At 35.7% G+C, this 12,993-nt stretch overlaps 1 protein-coding gene across 1 annotated transcript; it reads left to right on the forward strand.

The window, feature by feature from the left end:
• The first annotated feature begins 7,272 nt into the window (after positions 1-7,272).
• Positions 7,273-12,229, forward strand: LOC138320416 (uncharacterized). The gene is made up of 2 exons (XM_069263374.1): positions 7,273-7,533; positions 7,833-12,229. The coding sequence occupies exons 1-2, from the start codon at positions 7,417-7,419 to the stop codon at positions 11,418-11,420; spliced, it is 3,705 nt and encodes a 1,234-aa protein (XP_069119475.1). The 5' UTR covers positions 7,273-7,416; the 3' UTR covers positions 11,421-12,229.
• Positions 12,230-12,993: the final 764 nt, after the last annotated feature.

Genomic DNA, 12,993 nt, shown 5'->3' on the forward strand with positions numbered 1-12,993 from the left:
TGATATGAAATGTTTGATTAGATATGAAATGTTTGGTTAGATATGAAATGTTTGGTAAGATATGAAATGTTTGGTAAGATATGAAATGTTTGGTAAGATATGAAATGTTTGATTAGATATGAAATGTTTGGTTAGATATGAAATGTTTGGTTTGATATGAAATGTTTGATTAGATATGAAATGTTTGGTAAGATATGAAATGAAATGTTTGGTTAGATATGAAATGTTTGGTAAGATATGAAATGTTAGGTTAGATATGAAATGTTTGATGAAATATGAAATGTTTAGTTAGATATGAAATGTTTGGTTAGATATGAAATGTTTAGTTAGATGTGAAATGTTTTAATATATATGAAATGTTTGGTTAGATTTGAAATGTTTAGTTAGATATGAAATATTTGATTTGATATGAAATGCTTGGTTAGATATGGAATGTTTGGTTAGTTATGTTTGATTAAATATGAAATGTTTGGTTAGATATGAAATGTTTGGTTAGATATGAAATATTTGATTTGATTTGAAATGTTTGGTTAGATATGAAATGTTTGGTTAGATATGAAACATGAAATGTTTGGTTAGATATGAAATGTTTGATTAGATATGAAATGTTTGATTAGATTTGAAATGTTTGGTTCGATATGAAATGTTTGATTAGATTTGAAATGTTTGGTTAGATATGAAATGTTTGGTTAGATATGAAATGTTTGATTTGATTTGAAATGTTTGGTTAGATATGAAATGTTTGGTTAGATATGAAATGTTTAGTTAGATAAGAAAGGTTTGGTTAGTTATTTTTGATTAAATATGAAATGGTTGGTTAGATATGAAATGTGGTTAGATATGAAATGTTTGGTTAGATATGAAATATTCGATTTGATATGAAATGTTTGGTTAGATATGAAATGTTTGGTTAGATATGAAATATTCGATTTGATATGAAATGTTTGGTTAGATATGAAATATCGATTTGATATGAAATGTTTGGTTAGTTATGAAATGTTTGGTTAGATATGAAATGTTTGGTTAGATATGAAATATTCGATTAGATTTGAAATGTTTGGTTCGATATGAAATGTTTGATTAGATTTGAAATGTTTGGTTAGATATGAAATGTTTGGTTAGATATGAAATGTTTAGTTAGATAAGAAAGGTTTGGTTAGTTATTTTTGATTAAATATGAAATGGTTGGTTAGATATGAAATGTGGTTAGATATGAAATGTTTGGTTAGATATGAAATATTCGATTTGATATGAAATGTTTGGTTAGATATGAAATGTTTGGTTAGATATGAAATATTCGATTTGATATGAAATGTTTGGTTAGATATGAAATATCGATTTGATATGAAATGTTTGGTTAGTTATGAAATGTTTGGTTAGATATGAAATGTTTGGTTAGATATGAAATATTCGATTTGATATGAAATGTTTGGTTAGATATGAAATGTTTGGTTAGATATGAAATATTCGATTTGATATGAAATGTTTGGTAAGATATGAAATGTTTAGTTAGATATGAAATGTTTGGTTAGATATGAAATGTTTGGTTAGATATAAAATGTTTGGTTAGATATAAAATGTTTGGTTGATCGTCCGGTGGTTCCATTGGTGATAAGCTTAATCACATGATTAGTAAAATTCCCATTTCTCACTAGCTGTAAGACCTATGGATATATATTCACTAAGATCAGATAGTGTGGAGGGAAATGAGTTCGTATGAATCTTATATAATTTTGTGAAGTTATTAGAAAAACCGATTTTATCTATATTATAACAAGGAAACTATTTATCATTAATCACAAATTATCCTTATCACCATGTGGACACAGCCGGTGTTTTAACAATCTACCTGTTTTACTCTGTGACCATAAACATCAGCCAACTCGAGTTAATCATGACTGTCATAGAAATACACAATCGATGTGATAGAAACCTATTGCGTTTAAGGTTTGGGTTCGGATAAATATAATATCATTGCTAAAGGGTTGAGCAGGTTGTCCGTTATTTAGGCCGACAAATTCGAGAGTTGAAAAATGAGTAGGATGAATGTTGGAAGCGTGGATATTCCTGTTGAGGAGGAAGGATGTTTTTTTTCACTAATTTACATTATTCATTATGATAAAAGCAACCCTTATTTATAATGTTTACATCATGTAAATTTATGATTATTACCGACTTTCAGTTATGATCGCCAACAACGTCTGTGTATAATGATAGGTCAAATTTATACTTTAACTCATTTCCGAATCTATAGTGCTACATGTACACCATATTATGTTCCGCTCCATGGGTGACATGGATAGACTTTTCAAATCATCTTATTCTACTTCACTGACTTACTCTGTATACAGATAAATATAAGTAAATATAATGTTCAGCATCCTGTTAACTCGATGATGCATGCATACGACACGGTTTATTAACATTCGTCACAGTTCCCAAAGAACGACACGGTTGATTAACATTTGTTGTACAGTTCCCAAAGCACGACACGGTTTATGAACATTCGTCACAGTTCCCAAACTCGGCACGGTTAATAAACATTCGTCACAGTTCCCAAACTCGGCACGGTTAATTAACATTCGTCACAGTTCCCAAACTCGGTACGGTTAATTAACATTCGTCACCGTTCCCAAACCACCTCATTGGGGTTGGTTGTATGTTTTTAACGCTTAGCTACATAAGATCAAAAGAAATATTTAGTAATCACAAACTTCAGATGTTTCAGTTCACTTATGGCGATAAATCGATGTATATACATTGTAACACACCCCATTCATATATTCCTATATGTATTGTCATCTCTAATGCTTTTCCTAAGGCTTTCATACAATCTGCCCTAGTCAATTGCTTTCCCAGCGAATATTTTTCTTTTTCATTATTGTTGTAAGTACTTTCACCCTGGATTAGTCTGTATATGTCTACGTAAACGGTCCGGTAATACCATTCTTTATAGGCCATGGGCTAGGAGGGTCCCACATGCACCCCCCCCCCCCAAACCTCCGAACCAATATTTTTCTGAACCCTTATGACCCACTGATCACAAATCCAAATGTTAACATTGCATAAGTTGGGATGAACTTCCGGTTATGACGTCATCAAGATGGCCGCCATCTCGAATTTCACTAAAAATTGAAAAATAGTCATAACATTAACATTTTTCAACCGAAGTAGACAAATGAGGTATCAAAATGACCACAATAGAACAACAAATACATATCAGGACCAAAAAATCCAATATATGTAGTGATTTCTACGCAGGAAATGAAAAAATCGGATTTAAAGCTCAAAAATGGTGATTTTTCAGCAAATTTTTCATATTTTGTTTGACGCAGCAAAAATGTTTCCCAACAACAATCTATTATTTCAAAAAAGTTTTTTGACCACTTATCAATCAGTTTAAACAACAACAACAACAAAAACCAATGTTAACATTGTATAGGTTCCGGTTATGACGTCATCAAGATGGCCACCATCTCGAATTTCACTTAAAATGAAGAATAGTCATAACACTGATATTTTTCAACTAAAGTAGACAAATGTGGTATCAAAATGACCACAATAGAACGACAAATACATATCAGGACCAAATAATCCAATATGTGTAGTGATTTGTACGGAAAAAATAAAAAAATAAGCTTTTAAGCTCAAAAATGGTGATTTTTCAGCAAATTTTTCATACTTGGCTTGACGCAGCAGAAATGTTTCCCAACAACAAATTATTACTCGTATTCAGTTATTTAAACTCCTATCAATCAGTAAAAACAAAAACAACAATATATAGAAATGCAAAAAAAGAATTATTGTTATACCCTCAATTTTGTAGATTAGCAGCGTCTCAAAAATAACACAACACCTACTGACAAATGTAACCTAAGCTAAGCCTGTGTTTCCGTTAATATCATTAACGGTTCCCAAAGCGTTTGTGTCTTCGAAAATGAGCACATTCAATGTTTATTTCCTATGCATAGCATAAGCAAAATGTCAGATGGTTACTACAATGTCACTAATATGTCTTTCACTGGTTCTCAATGATAACCATTATCATTGTGCGTGCTTTCTCGCCTCACTGACCTATCCATTGAAGAGACACGGCATATCTGGTAGCTGGTACATGCAGTCCGAATCAGAGTACTCGAGATATCAGTATCCAATTCGTCGAAAGCCAGATCGACGTCTTCGATGTCGATGAGCTCATGTGACACTGCATTACCAGTGTTTTTCTAGCCTTTTATGACCCATCCACGGCCAGAGTTCATATCAGGAACAACAGGTTCAGGGATGTGGGATCTCTTTCAGATTCTAACATATCGTACGTATATGCTGTTTCAGACTTCTCCGGCATAATGGAAATTACACCAAATGCACATTCTTCCAATGGTGGATTGGTTCTCCATAGCACATAACTCCATAATTCGTATGAAGAATCTTGTGGACCCTCGTGCAACCATAAATGACACAGGTGATATCATCGAGGTCATTAATGAGGGCATAAATGTTAAATGTTTTTCATTGGTCTGACTTCTCCCACTCCCTTGAAGGTGCTGGTTGTGTCACATCTGGTGTATACGCAAAGAGACCATTGAAGACTCTCCAGTAGAGAGTTCTCTAAAGTGCTTTCCAGACTTGGCAAAGAGTGAAACTTCACTGCAGACCTCATTTATGACCTCAAAGACTCCACCTGTGCCACTTATGGTCACTGAGGTTCACAAGAATGAGGAATTGTGCTTCATACGAATTAAGGAGAACCAACTCAACCCTCCGCAGAATGTTGATCTGGTGTCTTTTCCATCATGCCAGGGAAGTCTGGAACATCATATACGATATGTGAATCTAGGTGAAACTACGTTGGAAAAAGGAAGAGCTCCCACATCCCGAAGCCGATGTTTCTGATCTTAACTCTGACCATGGATAGTTGATAAGTTAGAACTACGATGGTAACCCGGTAATGTAATGTCACATCAGGTCACCGAGGTCGAAGACGACACTCTGGCGAGAAAGCACGCACAACGAAAATGATTACCATTAAGAAATATGTGACACTGCAGTGACCATCTTATATTTCCTTGCGTTATACACAGGAAATAAACAATGGATGTGCTCATTCTAAAAGACACAATATGTTTAGAAAAGTGTCATGGTATTTACGGAACTTTAATTTGATACCCTATAGCTATTAGTTAGCGTTTTGCTATAATAATTCAGTTTGAGAGGCTACTAGTCTACAAAATTTCGAATATGAAAATGGATTATTTTGAAGTCCCACTTAGATATTCAGCCAACTTTAAATTCAAATTTGTTAAGATATAAATCGTCAATAGCCAATGTTATATTCAGGAAATTCCAAGACACCAGGAAAATGTAGTGTTAGCGGTTTGGAAAAAATAATCATATGCCGCATCCGGTGATGTTTTCTAAACCAAATGATGGTATAAAAATTTTCTTTTGCATTTCTATATATTTTTGTTGTTGTTGTTTTAACCGATTGATAAGAGGTCAAATAACTGATTGTGAATAATAATTTGTTGTTGGGAAACAATTTTGCTGCGTCAAGCCAAATATGAAAAAATGCTGAAAATTACTATTTTTGAGCTGAAAATATTATTTTTTTCATTTCCTGCGTTCAAATCACTACATATATTGGATTATTTGGTCCTGATATGTATTTGTTGTTCTATTGTGGTCATTTTGATGCCTCATTTGTCTACTTCAGTTGAAAAATGTCAATGTTTTGACTATTGTTCATTTTTCAGTGAAATTCGAGATGGTGGCCATCTTGATGACGTCATAACCGGAACTTACACGATGTTAACATTGGTTTTGGTTGTTTTCGTTGCTTACACTGATTGATAAGTGGTCAAAAAACCTATTAGAAATAATAGATTGCTGTTGGGAAACATTTTTGCTGCGTCAAACAAAATATGAAAAATTTGCTGAAAAATCACCATTTTTGAGCTTTAAATCCGATTTTTTAATTTCCTGCGTAGAAATCACTACATATATTGGGTTTTTTTGGTCCTGATATGTATTTGTTGTTCTATTGTGGTCATTTTGATACCTCATTTGTCTACTTCGGTTGAAAAATGTTAATGTTATGACTATTTTTCAATTTTTAGTGAAATTCGAGATAGCGGCCATCTTGATGACGTCATAACCGGAAGTTCATCCCAACTTATGCAATGTTAACATTTTGATTTGTGATCAGTGGGTCATAAGGGTTCAGAAAAATATTGGTTCGGAGGTTTGGGGGGGGGGGGGGGGTGCATGTGGGACCCTCCTAGCCCATGGCCTATTAGTATTAGTCAGTTTACGTTGCAATCGTCCACTTGTCCGTTCATTGGCTGTTGACTATAAAACTAATCGCACGTTCCTTATAAAAATACCAGCTGTACTAGATTGATTCGGCACCGTCCAATGAATCATAAAGCTAGCTATGGTCTATCTTAATAACAAATACAGATATAATACAAAACCGTTTTAAAACGCACACGAAAACATAATAAATCAAATTCAACGAATATAAATCGTTATTAAAACTGGTATGCATCAAGAAACGAACCACTTGTCCCGGTTCGGTCCTGCTGGTATAGCGTGACCCATCACAGAATCAGCAGATCAGTACTTGTATAACTGGCCATAGTACGAACCTACTAAAGGAACACAATGATACTGTTACGAAACTTACAACAGTACACGTTGGTATGCAAGAACCGCTCAGTTGTCCGACACCCTTCAACCATTTGTTTAAAGAAAATTTGGTAATGTCATATGCTGCCATCTTATCGTTTTAGTGCCCGATTTTGGAAATGTATTGTATTCAGATTACTTTAATACCGGTAATATATCCTAGCTCTGAACGAAGAACCATCTAAAGAGAACAACAAACTAAATACGTTCTCATATAACAATAGATAAAAAAGAGGGGTGGTGGTTGGGGATCCTTCAGGTCAATAACTACCTATCAGAAAACATATTTACTTTTGAAATTCATAATCAACAAGTCAATTAGTGGCTTGGTCAAAATAATATCCTGGGCTTAATCTTCTATCCATAGGGGCCATTTCGAAGGTCATGTTTTCATTTAGTATATTGTTCCTTTAAACACTGTCCATTGAGAAGGCTACTCTCAATGACATACCTTACTATCTGATGTCTGGCTTTCAAAATCAACACAAAATATTATTGTAGTTTTATACGAGGTCCATTCGGATGGAACATATCGTAACAGATATATGCTTAATCATTGTATTCATTTCTGTATAGTTTCATTTTTTACGAGGCACGATTACATTTATTCTCTCGTAAACTGAGCTTGCAATCATTGTCCCAAATGTGAAATAAACTTACGAGTCATAGTATGCGACATGGCTATCTAACCGAGCATTATTTTTTTAGAATTATTTAATTTAGAACAATATGGATGACCTTCCGGAGTGCATGCGCAGACGGCCCAGGCGCCAGTCTCTATACCAGGGCGAGGCTAGAGAGGTGTCTGCTGATGGGGATTACGTCAGTCTCCGAGAATCTCGTTTGGTAATTACATTTAATGAATGATTGCAATCGGCTTTATATACCAGGTTTATCAATTACAGAGTGATTTAACATATTAAGATTATTCAATTTGCTAGTGCAAAAATAATTAGTTAAATAAAGGATAAATGATAAGTGTTCTTTGCAACGCAGGTGGTTAAATTATGTACGCTTGAACAATTTCTACATTGATATTAATGCGGGATTAACATTAAAATCTATATTTGTTCGCCGTGCTCATTGTACAGAAGTATGATGGCTATGATTCTTCCGCTTACAAATTCTCGTTTATTATCTTACAGAAGAGAGCAAAACAAAAACCAATCGACGATATCGATGAGGACGAGGATGACGAAGACCCAATTATAACTACATATGACGTCACTCAGTCATCTCCACAAGAAAACACTCGTGCTCTAGATATGTTTTTTAAAATTGAGAAAGGAAAGCTGTCGGATATTGAAGATTTAATTAAAAAGGTCGATCTCAGTCTGCTGCAATGCGTCACCTCCGTTGGGGAATTGAAGGACATGAACATTCTGCATTTTGCGCTACATCATAAGAGGTTCGATGTCGCCAAAGTACTTATCGAGAAAGCGGGTGCAGTTCTGGCAAGTCAAACATTTTCATTCCCAGGATCAACTTGCACGGCTCTGCATCAGATAACAGAATGCAACGCCATTGAGTTAGCGAAATTGATCCTGAAGAAAAAATCGAAAGCAGAACAACACCGAATGATAAAAGAGGAAATGGTAAAGGATATTCCAACTCAGAGGTCAAGGTCATTTTCCTGTTATCACCTAGCAGCATTTAATGGTTTTACAGAGTTGGTTCTGCTCTACCTTAGTACGGGGATAGATGTCAATCTCTTGAATAGTAAGAACGACTCGGCAGTTCTGTGGGCGGCGAGATGGGGACACGTCACCACTGTGTCTGTACTGTTGGACAACAACGCAGACGCCAACATCGAGAACGACAAGAAGTCAACAGCTCTCCATTGGGCTGTAAGATACGAACAATCCAATACAGTCAAAATATTACTGAAAAAGGGTAAGGTCAGCCCAAATCATATCCGCTCTATGGGGTTAGTGGCGCCACTGGTTCTTGCATCAGCCATAGGGAACAACAGAATAGTAAAACTACTACTGACTCATGGTGCTGATGTAAACATCGTGATACGTGGTGGGGAATGTGCTTTACACCATGCTGCCAAGGAGGGACACATCAAAGTAGTGAAGACACTTCTCAGATACGGAGCGGATATCAACAGGCAGGACGAGAAGGGCGACATGGCTATAAATCTAGCGTCTCTGAAAGGACACGCCGACATCGTTAACATCCTTCTCATGAAGGGGGGCGACATGTTTCACAACAACGATATCGGGGAGGACTGTTGGGACTGTGCGATACAGCAGGAAGCAAATGATGTTCTCTACGTCTTATCAAAACACTACGGCGCCGCTAAACAGAAGGCGGGATTCTCAGGCATTCCACCAATTAGCGTAGCTACACGCCTAGGCCGCGTCCAGAAAATCAAAACACTACTAAAGATGAAGTTTGACCCAGAAGAGGGTGATTATGATGAGAATACATGTCTCCACTATGCCGCCATGTACAACCGGGACGCGGTCATACGGGAGATCGGCAATAGGGTCAATATAAATAAGCAAAACAGTAAGAAGGAAACAGCTCTGCATATAGCCTGTATGAAGGGAAATGAAGAGGCGGTACTTGCTTTAATGGAAATGAATGCTAGGTCGAACATCAGAAATGCATTTGGAGAGACAGCGTTACACGTGGTTGGCTATTCAAGTAATTCTAATCCAAGCATCGCCCGAGCAGTTCTGTCACACACTATCAAAATTCACGACTGGGTAAGCGTTAACTGTACGGACGACGCTGGAAACAACGCGTTACACTTAGCAGGAAAATTTGCAAGTCCGGACGTCTTATGGGAATTTCGATTTGTACGATTTAAAGATACGGATGTTGACGGCAACACACCACTGCACGAAGCCGTGCGACCGGGATGTGAGGAGGCATTACACACTGCCCTGGATATATACGAGAGTATGCAGAGAGACGCAGACATCAACCATCCGAACAATAGAGGAGAAACTGTGCTACATCTTGCTGCATCTGCCGGATTTTCAGACTGTGTGACGCGATTAATCTTCTACGGAGCCGACCTTGCCCGTAAAGACCACCATGGCAATACTGTTCTTCACCGGTTAGTTACAGCTATTGTAGATGATGCCAACAATACATCACTTTACATGAATGTTGTCGATACCATTTTGCACGAATCAGTTCGATGGTGTTGCAATATGACTGACATAAGGTATCCTAGCGACAACAGACATCAGTTTCAGCAGGTTCAGCGTAAGGCAGTCTTGTCGCTGATCAACGACTTCAGAAACGATGGAATGCTGTCTGTTCTGGGGTATGCTTCCAGGAGAGGATGTGACGTATTCCTAAAACGCATACTGTCTATGCCTGAGATAACATATTTTGAGAGGAGCAACACTGTGTACTATGACATCACACACTTGACACCAATGACCAATGGGTCGAACAGAAGGTGCTGTGGTGAAACCCGAGTTCTGAATTCTGTTTCTCTCATCGAATTGCTAGTTACATGCGATTGTACAAAGCGTGCTTCAAAAGTACTGAACTTACCACCTTTTCGAAAAATCGAAATGATGTATACATCGACGATAGCTTGGGCTTATACTTTTCTGATGCTCCTCCACGTTGCGTACATGAGTGCTTTCACATTCCTCGGTCTTGAAATATCGGCAAAGTTTAGAGAACTCAGAAATGGTACAGACATCCAAAGCATGGATTCAATATTGATGGCTACATACATAATCGTACCGCTAGAGCCGGTCATATTTCTGCTGAACGGCATGGTTGTGCTCATGGTCATGGTCTGTAGAAGGAAGATTTCTTCGTCTGAATCTTTCTTCATACTGGCAGTAAACCTCACATTTTCAATATTGGCATTTGCATGGCTTAGTCTTGTTGCCAGTCGCAGACTTTACCACGATTATGTATTGTCTGTATGTCTCTGCATCGGCTGGCTGTATTCGATTTCGTTTACACGAGGGTTCAAACAGGTGCATTACTTCTGGAAGATGCTTCTGAGCATGTTGACAAGAGATGTGCTACGGTTTATGTTTGTTTTCCTGTTTGTGTTGCTAGCGTTTAGCTTTTCCTTCCATGCCCTGTTCCAAGTATCTGCAGACATCACTGATTTATACACCTACCCGTTTGATACCATGTTCGTGGTATTTAACACAATGGTCGGTATGGCAGATATCTTCACGGATCATTTAGATGAAGCTCTGCTCAACACAGGAAGAACATCAACATTCCTGAAAATCATGTACGTTGTTTACATCATATTTTCAACCATTGTTCTGCTGAATCTATTGATAGCCATGATGAACGATTCCTATTCAAATATTTTGAACAATCAGCAGGTTTTGTGGCGCGTTGATTCAATTAAGATAGGGATAAACGTGGAGAATCTGCTACAAAAGTTCCCAAAATACTTTGGAAAAGCGAATATTCGGTATTGCAAAATAGCGGACGATTATACTAATTCTATAGAGGAAAGATGGTACTTAATCATGACAAAGGAAGAAATAAAGCTTCTGTATGAAAGTGATTTTAAGTCACGTGACATCCACCCATTAGGTGCAGTTCTTGAAGAACAATATAAACGTTTAGAAAAACGAGTCGATAACATTGAAAAACTGATGACAGAACATTTTGCAAAAACAAGTTCATTATTGGATAAAAGATTTCCCAAAGAAAACCAAGAAACAGAGGGCGAGCCCCAGCATTCTCATAGATCAGCGGTGTTACCAAAGTCATCTCTATAACGATTACTTGTAATTTCTTCTATGTCATAGCATTTTACATAACAAGCAGTTATGTAGAATGTAGAATTATTTATTCTGATTTTGGAGCACATTTAAAAACCAGAGAGATGAAATTTTCAATGAAGCAAAGCAAATGCTAAAACTTAGAAATCTATTATTTGTTTTTGGGATTTATTCATTCGATGTTTATATACACAATATAAACATTTTTGATAAAGTTTATTTTTACAACATATACGAAAATATCTTAACGATTTAACCTAACTTTGGGTAGAAAGTTTAGTATATTGTCACTTGAAATGGCGGTTATATGAAACTGCACGGTCAAGCTTAATTTTGATATCTAAAATTTCTAATAATGATTCAAAATACAATGTATGGAATACCAGATAAAATATTTTAGGCCTCCTCAGTAACACACGACACAGTAGTTGGGGTACAATAATTGGTTATGAATAAACAAAGTAGACAGAAAGACAAATGCCATTTACTGTATGACTTCTTTTGTACAAGATATACATGATCATATACAGGTGCAAGGATATTTTCATTGCAACATGTAACTTTACCAAACACAGTTGGCTTTGTTTAATGCTTGAAATACCATCGGCTTTGATACGGGGATTTTTAGATCCCTTTGATACTCTAACTTAATTTAAGCTTCAAAACAATTATAGTGTGTTGTAAATAATTGAATAAGCTTTTGCGTATATATTTTATTTATAAATTGAACAATACTACAATTCAATATTTCGTAAAGATTTATACCACTGAAAACGTTACATATATTTGTTTACTTTAATCTATATAATAGCTCTAACATAACTAATTATATATATATCTTTTGAGTATTAATGTTTGGAAAAGATAAAGGATAATTAAATTCAATCAAATTAAAGTTGACTTAAATATTTATTAATTTAACAATCCAAATTTTACTACTAAACCACAGATTTTGCTGAGTAAAAATAGATAAAATGTTTAAATAAATACATAAGTATTTGTTGAAGTTGTTTCCCTTCACAATGTAATATGCACTATGTGATCTTTTTTATATTAAATGTCTTTTCTTAATAAAATGTTCTGAGGACAAAGCTGTTCAAATGGCAGTTCCGTGCGTGACGTGGTATGGTTGTTCATGTCAGGTACAAAATCACTTTTTATGTGATTATCAAATGTAAATAAAGCATTGAGCTGGACATTTAACCAATGATGATAAATGTCAAATGCCAATTTAATGAACGCTTGCCATACTGAATTTGCCAATGTCTAATTGATATTCACCCTTCCATAACTGACGATTGAAATCAGCTCAGTGCTACATTTATGTAAATACACGCGTATACTTGTACTTAAGCCAATGTCGATTCGAAAACGGCTCATACAGCGATATTATGTTACATAATAGCACGAGGGTGAACAAAGGAAGGTCCGTAATCTGGTGAGTGAGATAATGGGATGTATTTCGACCACACATAAAATAACGAAAATATTTCAATATCTTTTTTATACATAATGATATGTTTTTTGTATGTCAATTTTAAAACTGTGAGTTCAAAATGAACATATATTA

Source organism: Argopecten irradians, chromosome 4 (genome assembly GCF_041381155.1).
Source record: "Argopecten irradians isolate NY chromosome 4, Ai_NY, whole genome shotgun sequence".
Lineage (NCBI taxonomy): Eukaryota > Metazoa > Mollusca > Bivalvia > Pectinida > Pectinidae > Argopecten > Argopecten irradians.

What these genes read in the sequence shown, in the direction of transcription:
- LOC138320416 (XM_069263374.1), top strand. Translation starts at nt 7,417, where the DNA reads ATGGATGACCTTCCGGAGTGCATGCGCAGACGGCCCAGGCGCCAGTCT. An exon ending in GTCTCCGAGAATCTCGTTTG is followed by an intron (nt 7,534 to 7,832) that starts GTAATTACATTT and finishes ATTATCTTACAG; the next exon opens with AAGAGAGCAAAACAAAAACC.